Below are 21,725 nucleotides of genomic sequence, written 5' to 3' on the forward strand. Positions count from 1 at the left end.
GTCCCACTGAGCCTTTTTCCTGGCGTGGGGAAAATGGAAAGAGATTTCCATCCCTCCCCTTTAAAGAAAATCAAGTGCATATGCAGAATGCCAGCAGCTTCCTAAACCCTTCTGCCATGATTTGGATGAGTTTTCAACCATCTCCTGAGGAAACTTTGCCTCTTGTTTCAAATTCACTTTGGAATGTGACATCTGGTCTTTTGGTGCCTCACAAGAAACTTACTTCTACATGCATGTTTTCTTGGAGCAGTTAACTGAGTTTTGCCCATGAGACAAAACCTATTTGCCATTTCTGTACTCAGCATCATGAACACAGAGACACTGCCTCTCTTGTCTTGGGGTCCCTGCACTTAGCAGAACACCAGAATCATTCTTCTGACAGCACATTCTTTGTTTGAGCACAGTGCCCGGCCTCTGGGCAGAGAGCAGAGAGCCAAGTAGGCTGTTCCTGCAGAGGAGGAGTTTATATTCTGGTTGTACAGTCGGACATTAAATGCTTCTTAATGACAGTCATGAGCAGTGCTACAAAGAAGGAGAGGCTGTTGTGGGAGAGACGAGCAGTGTTCTTTCTGGTGCCTGCGTCGGGAGAGGCTTTCTTAATGTAATTGGAGCTCAGCTTTGAAGGGTCAGAAATGCCAAGGCAGAGGACAGAGCAGAGCAAGTGTGTTCTCTAGGCCATTGCTTCAGGGCAAGTGTGCTCTCTAGGCCATTTCTTCTCAACCGGGGTGATTTTGCCCCCAGAGGTATTTGGCAGTGTCTACAGATGGGGCACAGGGTGGGGTTGGTGCTACTGGCATTCAGTGGGTGGAGGCCAGAGATTCTGCTAGACATTCTACAATACAAGTACAGGCCCCACAGTAAAGATTATCCAGCCCCAAATATCAATAGTGTTCAGATTCTGGAACCAGCTTGAAGGTCTTGAAGTTGGGGTACATTTGAGAAGGTGAACACAGGCCCATGTGGCTGGATGCTAGAGAGCAAGAGAAAGTGAGGGTCTAGGGGAGACTAGTGCAGTTGGTGGTACCCACTTCCCAGCACTTGGTAGATTAGGTGTTCAGGATTTGGGTGTTTGTCCTGAGAACAATGGGATGCCATTCAAGGTTCTTAGGTACTGTCTTTTTTAGTGAGTGGACACCAGGGATGCTGATGAACTTTCTGTAGTGCGCAGGACAGCCCCTATAACAATGTTTTCAGGTATTAAATGCCAATAGTGCCAAAGTGAAAAAACCTGAATTAGAGGGAGAGCAGGAATGGCAGCAGGCCCTTAATTAGGAACCTTGGACTAGGCTGGTAGAAGGGTATGTTAAGAGAAGTGGATAGATTTGAGAGATTTAGGCGGCAAAAACATTGGTCTTTATGTTCCATATTGTGCCAGACACTCAGCTGACATCTTGGGATACAAAAATGAGCAAGATAGATGAGTTCGTTTGCTCTGCCAGATGATAACTATAGATGTTAAGTGAATGAATAGGTGCTTTGTTGAATGATTGCTTCTCGGCCTTTTGGCTAAGATCAAGGGTAGGTGCTTTGTTGAATGAATAATTATAAAAAATTATTTTTATTCATTGGTTGTGATTGAGCCTTAGTGAGGAAAGATGGTTTATAAATGCTAAATACATGCCATGTGTCCTGTCCCAGGACCGTTCCATTGGCCAAGATGCTCAATGAAGAGAACAGCAGGAGACCAACCTTCTGGTCTGGTGCCCAGGGTCACAATTGAAGAGTACATTAATCATTCCTTAGATTAATTAATCTTTCCTTAGAGACAGAGCTGAAAGGTTTGCAATGATTTCTTTACCTGAGTGTGCTTTGTTAATGGTTGATATGATAACAGAGGCAGTAAGTGCATTAATTTAACACAGGCTGTGCTATAGTGTATGTTATTCTAGTTCCTTCTAAAATATAACAAGTATAGCTGTAATAAGTTCTGCATATTCACCGTATATCTCATAGTAATCTTACTGTCCTTTAGATTGATTGTTCCAGTCTTGTGATCCACATGCAATATCTTTAGCAGGTGATTAGTCAGCCTGTGTGTGATTCATACTTGCACTAAATTAAGCAGGGGGAAAAAAGTGATCTTTGAAAAATGTTACAGACTAAGTCACATTTGTGCAGGGAGAGCCATTTGCATTCTACCATCAGACTAAAAACCATATTGCCCACTTTAAAATTGCTTCCTAAAATTGTTTCTCCTTTAGGTTCTAGTTTATCCCCCCCAATATATCTTCTATTCCCCCTTCACTACCTCATTCTATTACCTTCATTTTTTTTTTTTCTTTAAGATTTTATTTATTTGGGAGAGAGAGAGAGAGAGAGAGCAAGCACAGAGGGAGAGTGAGAGGGAGAAGCAGACTCCCTGCTGAGCAGAGAGCCCGACTGGGGGTGAGGGGGGCTTGATCCCAGAACCCTAAGATCTTGACTTGACCTGAGCTGAAGGCAGATGCTCAACCAACTGAGCCACCCAGGTGCCCCCATTAGCTTCATTTCTGTCTCTGATTAATTCCAAACTGGATAGAACTTCTTTTTTTTTTTTTTTTTTAAATATTTTATTTATTTATTTGACAGAGAGAGATTACAAGTAGGCAGAGAGGCAGGCAGAGAGAGAGAGAGGGAGGAGGAAGCAGGCTCCCTGCTGAGCAGAGAGCCCGATGTGGGACTCGATCCCAGTACCCTGAGATCATGACCTGAGCCGAAAGCAGCGGCTCAACCCACTGAGCCACCCAGGCGTCCCTGGATAGAACTTCTTTACCAAATTTGCAGAAGCTGTTCATTCAGCAGATTTACGGAGGTGCTTACTCTGGGCCAGGTACTCTGCTGCTAGTAGAGACACAAAAATAGTTCAGTTTCTTCCTGCTCTCTAGGAGCTCACTCTAGATGGAGATAGGCAAGCAAATAGAGAAAACGCATTGTGGTAAATTAAGTTGAAGCACAGGCATGGGTGTTTCTCAGCCGTTAGGAGTGACATTTGAACTTGATCTTGAAGAAGATAGAATAGGTGGCCCCATGGAAGGAAGGGAAACCTCTCCCGCATTAACACCACTTTTCAATAGGGAAAGATGCCGTAGGTGTAAAGGCATAGGTCTAAGAGGTATTATTATTTTTCAGGAACAAAAGTAGTTCTGAAGGGGTGTGGCACACTGAGGATGGAAGCTGGAGAGGCACCTAGTAGCCAATTTAGGACTTGGCTGTTGAATGATATGAAAGAAATTTGGATTCATCCTGAAGAAAATAGAGGCCATTCAGATGATTACTATTTTGGGACCTTTATAAAAAAAAAATTTGCCAGTCCCTTGGCTTAAAATTACATTCATTCTGGGGCACTTGGGTGGCTCAGTCAGTTAAGTGTCTACCTTCTGTTCAAGTCATAATCCCAGGGTCCTGGGATTGAGTCTTGCGTTGAACTAGCTCCTTCCTCTCCCTCTGCCCCCTGCCCTTGCTTATGCTCTCTCTCTCTTTTTCAAATAAATAAAAATCTTTTTAAAAACGACATTTATTCCCTTGATGTGCAAGACACATGGGAGCTGGCTCATCTGGGTGGGTTTTGGTTGGCTCTGCTACACCTATCTTTCATCCTGCTGGGACCAGTGGGCCAGCCTACACATGTTCTTTTTTTTTTTATTTATTTATTTATTTATTTATTTATTTCACAGATAGAGATCATAAGTAGGCAGAGAGGCAGGCAGAGTTGGGGGGGGCAGGCTCCCTGCTGAGCAGAGAGCCTGATATGGGGCTCGATCCCAGGACCCCGAGATCATGACCCGAGCTGAAGGCAGAGGCTTAACAGTGGGTTAACACTGAGCCCCCCATACGACCCCAGTCTACACATGTTCTTCTCAAGACAGTGGTGAAGGCACAGAAAATCAGGTAGATACTTGTAAACCTACCTGAGGTTTAGATTTAGAACTGGTGTATTCACTGTCTTTTTATTCCTTGAACCATCAAATTTGTTTCTGCTTTAGGAGCTTTACATTATCTGTCCCATCAGCCTGGAGACAGCTGCTTCCAAGACCGTCATGTAATGAGCTCCTTGTCTTATAGGCCTCAGCTCAGTATCACCTTTTTAGATGGGTTTTCCCCATCACCCAAAGACCTACCTAAAGAGACTACCTAAAGTAGTCTCTTTTAGCAAGCCATTCCTTATTATAGTCCCTTTCTTCTTCTTTTCTTAATAGTACTTAGTCTGAAAATGTGTGTGTATGCTTATATTTAATGTCTTCTCCCTCTTCACCAAAATGTAAGCTCTGGCAACAGGATTTCTGTCTTATCCAGCCTTTCTGTCTTATTCACCACTGTATCCTCAGCCCCTAGAATAGAGCCTGGCACTAAGTTCAGTGCAGACATAATTTGTGCTAGTATCTAAATATAGAAAGGTCACCTGTAGTGATCAGTTTCTAAATTCAACCTTAGTAGAAAGTAGATAGGTTTAGTTGATAGACTAAACCCTAATTATATTAGGGTTCTTCAGAGAAACAGAATCAGTAGAATGTGTATATATATGTGTATGGAAATAGATTTATTACATAGAACTGGCTCACGTGATTATGGAGACTGACAGGTCTCCAAGATCTACATTTAGCAAGGCTAGAGACCTAGGAGAGCCAGTTGACTTAGATTAATTCTAATCTAAGTCTAAAGGCCTGAAACTCAGAAAAGCTTAGTATAGTTCCTGTCTTAAAATTGGCAGACTTGAAAGCCAGGAAAAGCTGTTGTTTCAGTTCAGATCCAAAGGAAGGAAAAACGATGTTCCAGCTCAAGGCAGTCAGGTCAGAAGCAGTTCTCTCTCACTCAGCCTTTTTATTTTATTTAGGCCTTCAACTGAGGCACTGAGGCCCATCCACAATAGGAGAACAAATGCTTTACTCAGTCTACTAATTCAAATGTTAATTTATCCAGAAACACTGCCTGACACATCCAAAATGATGTTTGATCAAATATCTGGATACCCCCCGCCCCGACTTACTCAAATTGACACATAAAATTAACCATCATGAAAATGTAATAGGTTTTATTTTATTATAGCAGCTTTAAGTTAATGGAAAAAATTGCATGGGAAGTGCAGAGATTTTGCGTTTACCTCATCTCTCCCAGCATACTTTCCCCTACTTTTAACGCTTTGCTTCAGTGTGGTACATTTTTTAAAAAATATTATTTATTTATTTATTTGACAGACAGAGATCACAAGCAGGCAGAAGGCCCAATGCGGGACTCAATCCCAGGACCCTGAGATCATGACCTGAGCCGAAGGCAGAGGCTTAACCCAATCAGCCACCCAGGCGCCCCAGTGTAGTACATTTTTATAATTGATGAACCAATATTGATAGATTTTTATTAACTAAGAATATATTGAACATTAGGATCCATTTTTTGTACTGTACAGTTCTATGAATTTTGACAAATGCATACTATTAGTTATATCATGTATCTGCCATTACAGTATCACACAGTTTAGTTTCATTGCCCTGATAATACCCTTGTCCTGCACTATACCTAGTCCTTGCTTCCCTCCCCACTGGCAATGGATGATTTGGGGTATTTTATTTGATTTTTTATTTAAGTAGTTTCCACGCCCAGTGTGGAGCCCAACGTAGGGATTGAACTCATGACCCTGAGATCAAGACCTTAGCTAAGAACCGGACACTTAACTGACTGAGCCACCCAGGTGCCTTTGATTTTTTTTTTTTTAAAACTATGTATATAGTTATGTTTTTTCCAAATTGTCATATAGTTCGTTGCTGGTATTTAGGAAAGCAGTTGACTTTTGTGTGTTACTTTTGTGTGCTACAACCTTGTATCCTGCAACTGCTTGTTTATTAGTTTCAGGAATTTTGTTTTGGGGGTTTTTTGGGTCAGTTCTGTGAAGTTTTATACATAATCGTGTCATCTGTCAACAAAGATAGTTTTATTTTCTCCTTCCCAATCTGTATAGCTTTTATTTCCTTTTTTTGTGTTACCACACTAATTAGGACTTCAATGTGTAGCAGTAGTGAGAGATGGTATCCTTTCCTTGTTCCTGAAATTAGTGGGAAAGCCTTGAGTTTCTCACCATCAAGCATAATGTTAACTGTAGGTTTTTTGTAAATACTATTTTTAAATTGAGGAAGTTTCCTTCTATTCCTAAGTTTACTGACAGTTTTTTTTTTTTTTTAATCAAAAATGGGTGTTGGAATTTGTTAAATGCTTTTTTAATGCACCTATTATATAAGAGCTTTTTTTTTAAGATTTTATTTATTTGATAGAGAGGGAGAGGTCACAAGTAGGCAGAGAGGCAGGCGGAGAGAGAGGGAGAAACAGGCTCCCTGCCGAGCCGAGCAGAGAGCCTGGGCTCGATCCCAGGACCCTGAGACCATGACCTGAGCCGAAAGCAGAGGCTTAACCCACAGAGCCACCCAGGCGCCCCTTATGCACCTATTGTAATCATATGATTGTGTGTGTGTGTGTGTGTGTGTGTGTGTGTGTGCGCGCCTATTGATGTGATGGATTACATTAACTGGTTTTGGAATGTTGAACCAGGATTCAGAAATTCATATCTAGAAAATATACCACTTTGCTCTGGTAAATGATTCTTTCTATACATTGTTAGATTTGATTTGATAACATTTTATTGAGGATTTTTACATCTCTTCACGAGAAATATTGTTTGTAATATTTTTCTTCATAGAATGAATTAGGAAGTTTGTTTTCTGGAAGAGATTGTAGAGAATTGGTATTATTTCTTCCTTAAATGTTTGATAGAAATCATTAGTGAACCCATCTGGGGCTGGTGCTTTCTGTTTGGAATGTAATTAATTATTGGGCCAAATTCTTTTTTTTTTTTTTTTTAAGATTTTATTTATTTATTTGACAGAGAGAGGGATCACAAGTAGGCCGAAAGGCAGGCAGAGAGAGAGAGGAGGAAGCAGGCTCCCTGCTGAGCAGAGAGCCCGATGCGGGACTCCATCCCAGGACCCTGAGATCACGACCCTAGCCAAAGGCAGCGGCCCAACCCACTGAGCCACCCAGGCACCCTGGGCCAAATTCTTTAATAGGTATATGCTGATTCAGGTTATCTGTTTCTCGTTTGAGCTTTGGTAGATTGTATCTGTCAAGGAATTGGTCCATTTTATTTAAGCTGTGAACCTGTAGTCTTAGAGTTGTTCATAATGTTCCTTTATTACTCTTTTGGGAAGAATATTGTAGTGACTTACTTCTCTTTTGAGTTATTGTTGTAAAACTCAAATAACATAAAATTTGTCATTTTAACAATTTTTAAGTGCACAACTCAGTGGCATTAATTACATTTTCATTGTTGTGCAACCATTGCCACTATCTATTTCCAAAACTTTTTCATCACCCTAAGCAGAAACTCTGTAACCATTAAGCAATAACCCCATTCACCCGTTGGGACCTGGTAACCTCTGTCCATACAGATTTGACCATTCTGAATATTTTATATCATGAGCATTTTGTATAATACTTCTTTACTTGTTCTGGCAGTTTCTGCTTGTTTTTCAGTGCTTCTTAGGCGGGTGGGGGGATGAGAGATTAGAGTTGCTTACTCTGCCATTTTGATGACATCTTGCTTCAGACTGATAAGTTTTGATAATTGCTTTTTTCACATAATATTTTATCAAACACTTTATCCTTTAATATTCTTTATGCTTCACAAAGGAAGATACTTTGTTTTGGCCATTGCTGAATCCTCAGAGTCTAGAATGGTACCACATAATATTTATTGAGTTACTGAATTAAGTAACTAATAATTATTTGAAAATAAGATTTTTTTTAAAAATTTCCATTTATTTGATGAGAGAGGGAGAGAGGGAGAGAGCAAGCACACAAGCAGGGGGAGAGGCAGGGAGAGGGAGAGGAAGAAGCAGGCTCCCTGCTGAGCGAGGAGCCTGATGGATGTGGGGCTTAATCCCAGAACCCTGGGATCATGACCTGAGCTAAGAAACACACTTAACCGACTGAGCCACCTAGGTGCCCTGAAAATAAGACTTTTTTTTAATAGCTTTGTAATATTTGTTTGACTGTACTTTATTTTCCTGATTACCTATTGTTTAATTATTAGATACTATTTTCAGGTTTTATTTTTATAACTAATAATGGACATTATTGTAGTTACGCAGGTCTTTGGGTACATCTGTGATGATTTCCTTGGCATGTATAAATCAGAAGTAGAGATAGCCAGAACAAAAGACATTTTGTTTGGTCCTTTGATACATAATGCTAACTGCCTTTCAGGAAAGGGGAGATTTTTTTAAAATGACTTTGCAGCTATTTACAAATCTATAACATACTTTTCAACTAATTTATGATTTTTATGCACTTGTGACTCATAAAAAAGAGATCTCTTCTCGGTGTATTTAAAAAAATGTTTTCATCTAGTGAATAAATAGTATGAGATAAAATTTGTTGATAGCAGTGAGTGGAGTATCACAAGCAGATGTTTTGTAAAACTATCTCATTTCACTAAACTTATTTATTTATTTGAAATATATAGTTCCTTTTTTTTTAAGATTTTATTTATTTATTTGACAGAGATCATAAGTAGACAGAGAGGAAGGCAGAGAGAGAGAGAGAGAGAAGCAGGCTCCCTGCTGAGCAGAGAGCCTGATGTGGGGGCTCAATCCCAGGACCCCCGGATCATGACCTGAGCTGAAGGCAGAGGCTTTAACCCAATGAGCCATCCAGGCACTCTTAAATTTTTTTATTTAAATTAAATTTTTATTTAATGAAATTTACCAAAATAAAATTAAAAAGGAAACCTTCATTTGACTAGTTTTTGTTCCTGGTTTAATAGTTAGAGTGGAAATAGCAGGTTCAACTACACTTTTATTCATATTTTGGTTATATTTTTCACATGATATATTGTAATTATTTGTCTTATATTTGTCTTCCCAGCAAACTGTGAGCCCTTTGAGAGGCTAAATAAGGTCAGTGTGTTTTCATAGTCTTAATATCTCATATTTTCTATTGTACTTTGTGGTTGTCAGAATATTTGGATATATATTTGCTCACTTGTTTTTTTTTAACAACCCCTTGTAGGATAAGGTATTTCTTAAATTTTACATTTGGCACTTATGTTTAAATGACTTGTCTAAGATCACAAAACTGGGGGCTCCTGGGTGGCTCAGTTGGTTAAGCAACTGCCTTCTGCTCAGGTCATGATCCTGGAGTCTGGGATCGGGTCCCACATGAGGCTCTCTGATTGCCAGAGAGTCTGTTTCTCCCACTGTCCTCTCTCCTCTCATGCTCTCTCTCTCTAATAAATAAATAAAATCTTAAAAAAAAAAATAAAATCACAAAACTGGGGCTTCCTTGTATGACTCTTGCTTAACTTTAAGGATTGTATAACCATAACATGATCCAGGGGAAGTTTGTGCAGTGATGAAAGTATTCTCTAATTCTGAACTGTCCCAAACAGTAGCGACTAACCGTGTGAGTGCTTGAAATGTGGCTGGTGTGACTAAAGTACTGAGCTTTTTATTTAATTTTATTTAGTCTTTTTTTTAAATTTAAGATTTATTTAACAGAGACACAACAAGAGAGGGAACACAAGCAGGGGGAGTGGAAGAGGGAGAAGCAAGTCCTCTGCTGAGCAGGGAGCTTGTTGGGGGGCTCTGTCCCAGGACTCTGGGATCATGACCTGAGCTGAAGGCAGACGCTCAATGACTGAGCCACCCAGGCACCCCTATTTAGTCTTAATTTAGATAACCATAGTGGCTAGGGTATACCATTTTGGACAGGTCTAAACTCATAGGTAAAGAAACTTTACCATGACGTTATAGCAGAGATTGAGACATTGGCTTGCAGAGTAGAGTACTGGATTTAAAGTCCATCCTATACAATTCTGTGATTCTATAAACTCTGACCAGTAAAACTCTGACCAGAGTTTTATAAACACTGGCCAGTAAAACAAGTAAATCTATGTATACCCAAAAAGTCTGCTTGAATACATTTTGAAAATATCTTTGGTAGGCTTTTTTTGTTGTTGTTTTGTTTTACTTTTACTTTTATTTAAGTGTGGTTACAGGAGTTTTTTTTGTCCCCCCCCCCCCGAAATAATTTTTTTTTACAATGAACTGTCAAAGGTTTAACGTTTTTAATTCTACTTTTTAGATTTCCTTCATTATTTTTCTCCCACCCCCACTATCCCTCTGGCAAACAATTCTCTCCCTTTCTCTGCTCCTTTTTTTTTTTTTTTTTTTTAGGATTTTTAAAAATTTATTTGTTTGACAGGCAGAGAGGCGGCAGAGAGAGGAGAGAGGAGGAAGCAGGCTCCCTGCTGAGCAGAGAGCCTGATGCGGGGCTCGATCCCAGGACCCTGGGATCATGACCTGAGCTGAAGGCAGAGGCTTTAACCCACTGAGCCACCCAGGTGCCCCTCTCTCCTCCTTTATTTCCTTAAAAATCTCAGTTTTGTGTCCTGGGAAAAGGAGAGAGATTTTATTAAGCTGTCATGATTAACCCTGTCCTTGACTATTATTTTTCCTGTGAGTCATCTCTTTTATTCTGTACTCATTTGGAAGCTGAACAGTAAATATTCCTTAATCATTTTATACTAGTAAATAGTCCTTAACATGGGTATCAGCTCCTTGAGGACAGAGGCCTGATTTCCCTTTTGTGCTCTTTTAAATGTTCAGCAAATACATGATGTGTGTCTAATTGTCTGAAGGATTCAAAGAACGTAGGAATGGTCTAGAAAAGTGTTTTTGAGTTTAATTAATGTTTGAATAAATAGTGGTCATGCATCTTTTTGGATCATTTCCTTTATGTGAAATGGGGGAAATCAACCCAGTTTTAATAACCATTCAACTCCTAATAAGAAATGGGTTAATTACTTATTTTAGTCACTTTGCTAAATGCTATAGACTGAATGGTTGTGTCCTCTCAAAATTTATATGTTGAACCTTATCTCCAGTGTGACGGTGTTAGCAGCTGGGGGAGGGGATTAGGTCACGAGGTTGAAAATTAGTTCCCTTATAAAGAGACCCCAGAGAGCCTCTTTACCCTCCTGCCATGTAAGATGACACAAGGAGAAGGCAGTCTGAAACAGAAAGTAGGCTCTCAGCAGACACCCAGTCTGCTGGTACCTCGATCTTGGTCTTCCAGTCTCCAGAATTGTGAGACATATATTCCTATTGTTTACCAGTCTATGATACTTTGTCATAGTAGCCCGGATGATGATGATGATCTTCATCATCATTGACTTCCTGATTGGTATCAAGAAGAGGAGAGTTAGTAGAAAAGATAAAGCCTAGAACATCTGTAAGATATCTTGGTCTCTCTTGTAATGCCTCTTAATGAAAATTTTGTTTTCAGAAACTATGAAGAACATGTTGTAATCTAGGACTATTTTAAACTTCTTTTTTGGGGGAATATTATAAACTCGAGTATCATTATTAGTGTGTGAAAAGCTCTGTCATTGCTACTTAGGGTTCTTACTGTGAGGTTGGAAATTTTTATAGTACCCTGTGAAACAGTACAGGGTGCCAATGTCACATTCTTTTTTTTTTCACCTGATTTTTTTTTTTCTTTAGAGTAGGCTCAACACCTAGCATGGAGCCCTGAACTCAAAACCTTTAGATCAAGAGTCAGTCACTTAACTGACTGAGCTACCCACATATCCTGCATGTCTCATTTCTACACTTGGAAAATTGAAAAAGGGCATTTGCTTTTACAGAGAGTTTTATACCCTTGTGTGCTTAGTCTCTTTATTAACTCTAGCCTTTAGCTTTTACCTTGAGTATCCTGGAATGAATCCAAAAGCAGAAAGTCCTGGAAAGAAACCATTTCGTGTCAGCTGTTCCAGAATGTTTGCCTTATGAAACTGGTAGCCATATTTATTCAATTTAGAATTATTCAATTTATTGGTTTTGTGCTAGGCACTGTGCAAGGTTCTGGGAATAAAGATTAGAGATCAAGTTTTTGGCTTTGAGTTGTTCAAAGAGGTTTAGACTGATACATAAACAGGTAAAGATATTGCAGGATGAACACGTGAACAGCTTGCATGGAAGTATTGCTGTACAGCCCTGTATGATCTGCACATCTTATTTATTCATCAGAATAATTATGTAACATACATGGCATTCCTACCTTCATTCTACAAGGGAAGAAGCTGAGAATCAACAAATGCCCTAGGTCATTTATTGATAACCGTCAGATTGAAACTCATGTCTTCTGATTGTAAATCTTGTGATCATTGCACTGTACACCAGTTCTCTTCTGATAATTACCTTCTTCTTTTCCTTAAGTGGGGAATTCTTTGGATACAAACGATTATGAGGCTTGTGTCTCAGTAACTGTTATTCTTACACAGGCATGCATTTGAACTTGTTCTAGGATTGTAAAAATCTTCAGCCAATGCATGTACCAGTTTTATAATTTTAGAAGTTTATCATCCACAATTTTTAGTATTTGTTTGCACGAGCCAGTTAAAGAAAGGATTGTTAGACATTCTAAAAATACTGGGGGCAAAACAAATTTATTATGGACTATGGTCATTTATAAACATGCCAGGGAAAGAGATCTAGGTCATTGAATTAAGGATGATAAACATAACCAGTTTTGGTATTGGTTGAATGACCACATTTATAAATGTACATTTGACAAAGCTGGCTCTGTGTAAGCAAGCATCAGAGGAGCTCAGCCTGGATGAAGTTAAACAGGAACATGAGCTCTGGGGTTAGGTCAATTCACATCTCAGCCCCATTACACACTGCTATGTGGCCTGGGGCTTCTGTTTGGGCAATGACCCATTGCAGTGCCTGCCCCACAGCTAGTACCTTGTTGCAGGGATTCAGTGGGGAGGAGAGGAGCACCTGGCATGAGCACCTTCACTTGGTGAAGGTGGGAATGTGCCCCTTCTCTGTGATCAACACATTAAGACTGACTGGCTGCAATTTGTAAAAAAAAAAAAAAGAAAGAAAGAAAGAAAGAAGAAAAAGAAAAGATAGAAACAAAGAAAGAAAACAGAAAAAAAAAAAGACAAAAGACCAAAAATTGATCTTGAATGCTTTGAATGCCATGATTATTAAAAATGGAGTCGTAAAAGTGATAGATATTTTAAACTAGTAGAGTAAACTACCTTTAGATGATTTTTATATATTTGTCAGAGAGCGAGCACAAGCAGAGGGAGAAGCTGGCTTCCTGCCAAGCAAGGAGTCTTATGTGGGACTCGATCCCAGGATCCTGAGATCATGACCTGAGCTGAAGGCAGACATTTAACCAACTGAGCCACCCAGGCATCCCTAGATGATTTTTATAATTGTTAATAATATATTGCTTATGTGGTATTTCAGAGTTCATACAGTATTTTAGTAAATAGTATTCTAGTTCATGTGTCTTAAGTTTTACCATCAAACCACTTTTAATAAATGGCAGAAAAAAATAAATACTCTGAAAGAGAATAGTGTAGAGAGGTGTGTGTGGAAGGGGTGGGAAGGATAGTGCAAAATGGCAAGTAGGAAAAAAATTTTTTTTTAAGATTTTATTTATTTATTTATTTGACAGAGATCACAAGTAGGCAGAGAGAGAGGAAGGGAAGCAGGCTCCCTGCTGAGCAGAAAGCCCGCTTCGGGGCTTGATCCCAGGACCCTGGGATTATGACCTGAGCTGAAAGTAGAGGCTTTAACCCACTGAGCCACCCCGGCACCCCAAAGAATAGTGTAGAGAGGTGCGTGTGGAAGGGGTGGGAGGGATGGCGCAAAATAGCAAGTAGGACATTTTTTAAAGGCCAGCGTTTTGTCTATAAAAATCACATCAGTTTTCTGTTTTTTTCCATAAACATGTTGCAGTACTATCAGTGTAATATTTTAAATGTTTTGCCATTATAAATGATGGTTCAGGAAGATATGCTTTGTTTACTCCTGTGTTAGACTTTTTTTTTATGCATGTCAAGGGAGAATCACTGTCCTACTGGAGCAACACAACAGACTGATGAACTACATTTTGTACTTAGTTCATAGTTGAGGAAATTGAGTACCCACAGTTACACAGCTACTAAATAGAAGAACTGGGAGGTTCTCTATCGGAGGTATCCTGTGTCCCAAGTCTCTAAACCCAGTCTTTTTTTTCTTTAAGAGTTTATTTATTTGGAGAAGATAAAGTGTTTACATGAGCAGGGGAAGGGGTAGAAGGAGAGGAAGGAGCAGATTCCCCACTGAGAAGGGAGCCCAGAGGATGCAGGCTCAATCCCAGTGCCCTGGGATCATGTCCTAAGCCAAAGGCAGATGCTTAGTCAACTGAGCCACCCAGGTGCCCCCCCAAATCCAGTCTTAATGCTACTCCTGCTGTAACCAGATAATACTTACGAACAAGAAGATGGTATATAATGAATAGTGCCGGGTATGAGTTGATGATAAGTAGAATTGTAAGTAGTTCTGTATCCCCAAGCAGTTTATAACTTAATTGGTCTGACAAGATGCTTCCATGAAGGGGAAAGTAAGTAATGATAAAAAAGCGAAGGGATGCAAGGCAAGAAATGTTAGAGGGCCATGAGTAATTGATTTCCAAATAAGCAGTAGAGATGAAAGTTAAGTTCTGAGGAGGAAGCGTTTGGGTTGGGCTGAAGAATATGGAAAGGCATTGTGGACAGAAAGGGGCTTGATTTTATAGTAGGTAGTATTTCTCTCACCTTTTTCTTCTGGTCTTTTGTTTATTGCTAATAATGGCTGAAAACAATATCTCATTGTAAGCTTAGGCCTATTTTGGCTTTTTTGTTGTTTGAAAGTTATTTATATTTATATAGTTTACCCCAGAATAATTTCATAATGGCTCATTCAAATTTCTACTCTTTCCTATGCTATCCTTGATAGTGTAAGAAAATGATCTGGCACTTGTGCTCAGATGATTTTTCATTTCATTTACAAGGTTCCTTTTTGATCCCCCGTATAGCTAGCACATTACTTATTTACTTAAAGAGTTTAGCAAGACTTCCCTAATAGGGTATAGTTGACAGTTGGGATTAAGCAGAAAGGGCAAACGATTGTGAAGGAAGAAGATCATGTTTCATTGTTGATGGGTTAAGGACCAGGTATAAGAGACGCAGAGGAGGCTTGAAGACAGGAGAAGAGACATGGTGTCCCAGTGCAGTTGATATGTGGGTTCAGGGAAGAAACTGTGCCTGTCATGGTGCCAGCTGTACAGCCCTGCACCTCCTTCTGTCATATACTCTTAGGGGTGGAAAGGATTTCAAGGAAATTTGGTCAGACCCCATTCATAAAATGTAAAACAGATGTAGAAACAACCTAAACAGACTAGAGAACTTACATAAGGTCTCATAAAAGTGACAGAGCTGGGATGAAACCCTGTGTCTCCTGAATCATAACCAAGCATTCCTACTACTTTCTCTGAAGTGTGCAAAACTCTTGGCTGATAGGAGAGGAGAACATTCCTAAATGTGATAGATAAGGACCCTTTGCTGCTGCTATTCTTTCTAATACATGAAAGTTGTTTAGAGATGGTGAGATTAATTTATCTGATGAAGGAAAGCACATTGTGTCAACATACAGTACATCAGCATTTCTCAGCCATTTGTGAAGTATGCCCTTTCTGATATCTTCCCGTCTTCTGGATAGCACTATGAGTCAAGAACAATGATACTGAACTTTATTTATTGTGGTTTTTTTTATTTTTTATTTTTTTTTTTAAGATTTTATTTATTTATTTGACAGAGATCACAAGTAGGCAGAGAGGCAGGCAGAGAGAGAGAGGAGGAAGCAGGCTCCCTGCTGAGCAGAGAGCCCGACGCGGGACTCGATCCCAGGACCCTGAGATCATGACCTGAGCTGAAGGCAGTGGCTTAACCCACTGAGCCACCCAGGCACCCCTATTGTGGTTTTTTTAAATAAAAATAATGTACTAGTTGTCCTTTTGCAGCTACATAGGGATATTGATGGAGAATCACTTCTGTTCTGAATTCAGTAAGTTGATCCAAGTCAATACAATATGTTATTAAAATAAATATACTTTATTTAGCAAAGATGGTATTTTATAGCTATATGTCTGCCATGGGGTTTGGTGTTATGTGTGATACTGCCATAGAGCTCATTCCCCTGTTCTTTTGGAATTTCCAGTCCAGTTGGGAGGCCAGTTATATGCACACACAGCCTCAAATCTACCATGACTAAAATGGTAATCCCACCAGTGCTCATCCCCACTACACCTGTTCCTACTGTGTCATTAAGTGGCCCCACTGTCTCTTCAGTCACTCATATTAGAAATACTGGAAACCTAGCATCACCTCGCCTCTCTTCCCCTTCTTCACTCCCTCACCTAGTCTGGTAGCAGATCCCTCTAACACACCCTTGGTACCCCAGCTGAACTGTCAGCAGACATCTGTTCATCCTTTAATACTACTAACATTGCTTCTTGAGGAGAATCTTTAAGTGTCTTCCTAGATGAGGTGCTCTTTCTTCAGTGCAGTTGTTGGCAGTAAACTTCTCTGTTAATCATTGGCTGTATAGTTTGTTCAAGTCAAGGAATTTACTTTATTTCTCTTTAAAAATCCAGTACAAGGTATATTAGACCCTCAGTTTTTAAATCAGTACATTGAGTGATGGGAGGATTATTAGTTGAATTTGGGGTGTTTATAAAGCATTCCAGCGAAGTAAGGTTGTCAGGATAGACAGAGTTTAGATATTGAAAACCTGAATGCTGTGCAAAGAAAAGAGCAGTTATAGCTGAGCACATGGGTCCACATGGCCTCCCCTGTAGCCACATGTCATCACGTGACTGCATTCTGGCCATTGAAAACAGAAGTGGTAGGTGCCCCTTCCAAGAAGGTTCCTTAATGGAGGGGCATATCATTCCCTAGCTCACCTTTCTGCTGGCTGGAATGAAATCTAAATGATGGGCATTCCCATGGTCATCTGAATGTATCCCGGGCCATGCATCCTATGGTTTGCACAGTAGGAAGCTAGAAGTCTTGCCAGGAAGGGGCATTCCAGGAAGAGGAATGAAATGAAAGGATGCATTTGAAAGTCAGATAGAAAAAGATGACCTGGAAAAGGAGATTGAAAAGGAGTCACCAGAGTGATGGGAGGAAAGCTAGGGAAGTGGTTCAGTAAAGAGGAACTGGGTAGCAGCTACCCAGTTGAGTAAGAGAGAGATGGGGAACATGTCAGTGGATTCCACAACATGGAGGCCTTGGTAAGACCCCAGACATGGTAAGAGCAGAAATGGTTTTGGAATGGCTGGAGGGTAAATGGAGCATAGAAGAAGTCTCTAAAGAAATTTGCCCTTGAAAGAGAATTTCAAATAGAAGGAACAACTGGCAGAGGGTGTGGAGTGAAGGGAAGGTTTTTCTGAGAGTACTGTAATAAGCTGATGAAAATAGTCCTATTGTGAGGAAATGAGAGAACAGACCAGGTCTTGAGACAGGTTGATGAGATCCAGAGCAAATGGACAGAGATGGGGGTGTTTGCAAGGAGGAAGGACACTTCACCTCTGGTGAAGGGAATGAAGAAGAATATGGGGCACATGTGTTGGTGGGTTTACAGACTTGGGGTGCAGACATGAGGGAGCTCCTATCTGGAGCTTTCCATTCTCTCCTTTATTTAGCAAGGTCATCAGCTGAAACTTGGTAGACAGTAAGGCCATCACTCCAATATCTCCTTATAGCTTTCAGTCTCTTCCTTATAGCTTTGTTCTGTGCTGTGAGGAGACTCTCCCAAGGTTTGGATGGACCATGTAGCTGCCTGAAAATCCTGTAGTGCCTCTGCTTCCCATGGTACATAGGGCACAATAGTTAAGACACTGTTTCCCTTCTCAGCCCCATTCTCTCCACTTACTAGCTATGCTCCTACCAAAGCCAGCTGCCCTGTTGCCCTGAAACCACTCACCCTTGCTGCTTTTCAGCCTTTGAACATGCTCTTGCAGCTCTGTCCCTTTCTCCCTACCTTGTGAACTCATTTTGTAAGACCTAATTCTCATATTGGGTCCTTTAAAATTTTTTTTTAAAGATTTTATTTATTTATTTGACAGAGAGAGATCACAAGTAGGCAGAGGGGCAGACAGAGAGAGATGTCAAAGCAGGCTCCCTGTGGAGCAGAGAGCCCGATGCAGGGCTGGATTCCAGGACCCCTCAGATCATGACCAGAGCCCAAGGCAGAGGCTTAACCCACTGAGCCACCCAGGGGCCCCCCTTTTAAATTTCTTTGATGCCCCTCCTCCCACAGGCCATTAACTATAGCTTTTATTTCTATATCTGTATAACTATCCTTCTATTGTAGTTTTTATATCTGGACTGAGCACAGTGTATGGTGTATATATATATATATGGTAGGCAGTGGGTGAATGGATGAATTTTGATTTCTTTTCCTGTTCCTTTAGTGATTCTTAATGGAATTAAAATGAAACAAAAATTCTTAGTATTTGATGCAGGGTAAACATTTTTTCCTTTTTTTTTTCCAGGTGGTTCTGGAATGGAGCCGGGATCAATACCACGTTTTGTTTGATTCCTACAGAGACAATATTGCTGGAAAGTCCTTTCAGAATCGGTAAGAAGAGATCAGTTTCCAGTTTCGGAGAGCTGCTTCTTTGGACTTGAAATGATGAGTCATGAGATCACCCTTGTTTTAAATATAGGATTTGAAGTTGAAGGGATTTTTCCAAGTGTAGATAGGGTTTAACCTATTCAAGACCACTTCTATCTGAAGGAATCCTCATATTTTATGACTGAAAAATCCAATTCCCAAAGAATAGTCCTGCCTTGCAGAGTTAGTTACATGATCTCATTATCATTGCCCCAGTTCTGTGAAGTAAAGGTAATTCCATCCCTCTGCAGGATGAGGAACCCAAGTGGCTCCCCTGGCCAGTATTATTCTTTCCCAAGTCCCGGCCTGTATTCTTCTGTTGACATCTTCTTTGACTCTGTTAACCAGGGCCAGTCCCATGGAAGCCACCAGACTAACCCCTCACCCAGCCTTATGATCACCACATCTTGCTGTTCACTGTGAGGAACAACAAATAACCTCATAGGTTGGGTCTTTTTCTCTTTAATGCCAAGAGGCTTCTTGGTGCAGCCACTCTTGGATGCTACCTTCAACCTTTCTTTTCCTTGGAGATTTTTTTCCACCCTCAAAAAAACAGACCTCAGAGTGGAATCAATCTTTTCTTACATCCTCTTTTCTTCCTGCAGCTAAAATGAACTGCAGTCTCCTTTTTGTTTTAATTATTACTTATATTGTTTTATATAATAAAAGCAGTTTATGTCAGTGGTTGAAAACAGTTCAAATAATACAGAAAAATAAAAGTTTATGCTTCTGTCTGTTCCATTTTTAATTTACCCTGATCTAGAGGAAGCATTATTAATGAATTTTGATTGTAGATTCTTTGGGTAATCATCATTCTAACTTTAAAAAATAAATGGAGTTCTCTCCTTTTTCATTTACTCATTTTATGCAGTACTTATTGACTCTTTTCCGTTCTAACAGTGCACAGTGAATCATTACAGGGCAAGGAGCCATAGGTGACCAGAACAAATGTGGGGCAGCTCACAAGGGTAGCTAACCCCACAAAAGTCTAAATGTCAAAATCCTCCTTGATCCTGACTGTCCATTTCCCCCTGAGGATAGTTCTCATAAATCTTGCCCTGTGCTCTCACTGAACTGGAAAACCTAATGAAACTATAAGTGACTACAGTTGGTATCAGTTGGCACACCCTGACAGTTTCCTGAGAACCTCCAGACTACATCACCAGTTGCTCTGGAGCCCTTCCCCACTGCTTGGAAGCACTTCCGTGTCCCTCTCTTCACTCTATATGAGTGCCTTGTGGTTTCTATCGAATAAGTGGGTTTTTAATTTACTGTACTAATTGGATGTATGTACTGTTACAGTCATGAGTATCTTAGGGAGGAAGGGCTAAGGGATTTTTTGATTGATGTTAAGCTTTACTCTTTGCTTTGTGCCTTATGTGTGAATGACATCCCAGACTTTGCTCCTTTAACATGAAATGAGTCTTTGAGTCTTCCTCTCTTTTAGTCACTGAGATATAACTCTGCAGTAAAGAATTGTGTAGTCCAGTGGGGAGAATGGCATGTTAAGCAAATAATTCGTGAAGTAGGGAAACTAGGCTTTTCTCTTAGGATGTCTCTCTCTTTCTTTTTTAAAGATTTTATTTATCACTTGAGAGAGAGAGCATGAGCAGGGCGTGAGGCAAAGGGAGAGGGAGAAACAGATTCCCACTGAGTAGGGGAGTCTGACACGAGGCTTGATTCCAGGACCCAGAGATCATGACCTGACCCAAGGGCAGACACCTAACCATTTGAGCCACCAGGCAACCCTTTTAATAGCTCTTAAAAAGTTTTCAAAGACACTAGGGATCTGCAAAATCAAAACTATTTTTTATAACAATACTAATGTCTTATTTGCTTTTTTTTACTGTGTTGACATTTGCACTGATCGTGTAAAAGCATTGATGGGTAAAACTGCCACACCTTAGCATGAGTCACTATATTCTTTACTACCCCACATTTACATGGGTAGGATAAAAGCTAGCTTCACTTAAAAGTGTTCACGATGAAGCAGTAAAAGTTACTAATTTGATTATATCTTGATCCTTTGACCACACATCTTTTTAATGTTCTTTGTAATGAAATGCACCTGACTGTTTGGTGATTATCTTGAGGAAAAGCCCTGTGTGATTGTTTGAGTTGCAACCTGGACTAGCTGTTCTGTTTAATGGAACACCATTGTCATAACTTGAAAGGACAGATGGCAGTATTATTACTCAGACTTGGTCATTTGGCAGATATTTCTTGACAGTGAACAAAGCAATTCTGTCTCTTGAAGGAAGAGTAGTGGTATTCGTTGCCAGTGATAAAATTTGAGCTTTCAGGTGAAAATAAGAATTTGGGAAATCTTGTTTCTACTATTGTGGGCTTAACAGCTTCACAGTATCATAAAGACTTATCTCTTTAGATCTGTGGCATTGTCCAAAAAAATCACATTTGTTAATATTGTAGAAAAAAAAATGAAAGAAATACGGCACCATTTAGCAGATCTGCATTAACTCAGTGAGCTCTTATTTTCCAGATAACCAATACATTGTTATAGGATTATTGTTACAGAGGTTACAGAATCTTGCATGGGTAGAAAAGCCATTCAAAGTGCAAGAAGGACCAATGGATTTCAGTGGAAAAGCACAAAAAGCTCATTAATGTAGCTTCATATTCCACATTGCCACTAATTTTTAAGCAACTACCAGTTACTTTGGTGTAGGACCAGAGAGGAAAACCCACTATTACCTGAAAAAGCTATTACTACTTTTTTGAAGATTTTTATTTATTTGAGAAAGAGAGAGTGAGCAGGTGGATAGGGCAGAGGGAGAGGGAGAAGCAGGCTACCCGCTGAGCAGGGAACCCAACGCAGGGCTTGATCCCAGAACCTTGGGATCATGACCTGAGCCAAAGGCAGATAGATGCTTAACAAACTGAGCTTCCCAAGGGGCCCCCATGAAAAGGCTAAAATACAACTTTCCTTTCCAGCTAAATATCTGTATGAGCCTGGGTTTTCATTATATAGTTCAACCAAAACAACACGTGGGAGTAGATTGAACATGGAAGATCTGAGGTGCTCGCTCTCTTCTACTAAGTCATTAAGAGATTGGCAGAAATGTTAAACAGTGCTTCTCTTCTCGCTAAATTTTTTTTGTTGTTTTGGAAAATATTGTTATTTTCATTTAAAAAGTTGTTCATGGGGTGCCTGGGTGGTTCAGCCCTTAAGCATCTGCCTTTGAC

The 21,725-nt window shown here is 40.0% G+C and overlaps 1 protein-coding gene across 2 annotated transcripts in view; it reads left to right on the top strand.

Annotated features, from left to right (window-relative positions):
• Window positions 1-21,725, top strand: part of GNPTAB (N-acetylglucosamine-1-phosphate transferase subunits alpha and beta) — a 75,878-nt gene that overhangs the window by 8,913 nt on the left and 45,240 nt on the right. Inside the window, exon 2 of one of the 2 annotated variants that reach the window (XM_059402242.1) lies at window positions 18,400-18,485. In XM_059402242.1, the coding sequence (XP_059258225.1) occupies window positions 18,400-18,485 (86 nt within the window). Of the gene's footprint in view, window positions 1-18,399; window positions 18,486-21,725 lie in introns of those variants that run through there. The other variant, XM_059402243.1, reaches the window with a different exon arrangement.

Source organism: Mustela nigripes, chromosome 6 (genome assembly GCF_022355385.1).
Source record: "Mustela nigripes isolate SB6536 chromosome 6, MUSNIG.SB6536, whole genome shotgun sequence".
Lineage (NCBI taxonomy): Eukaryota > Metazoa > Chordata > Mammalia > Carnivora > Mustelidae > Mustela > Mustela nigripes.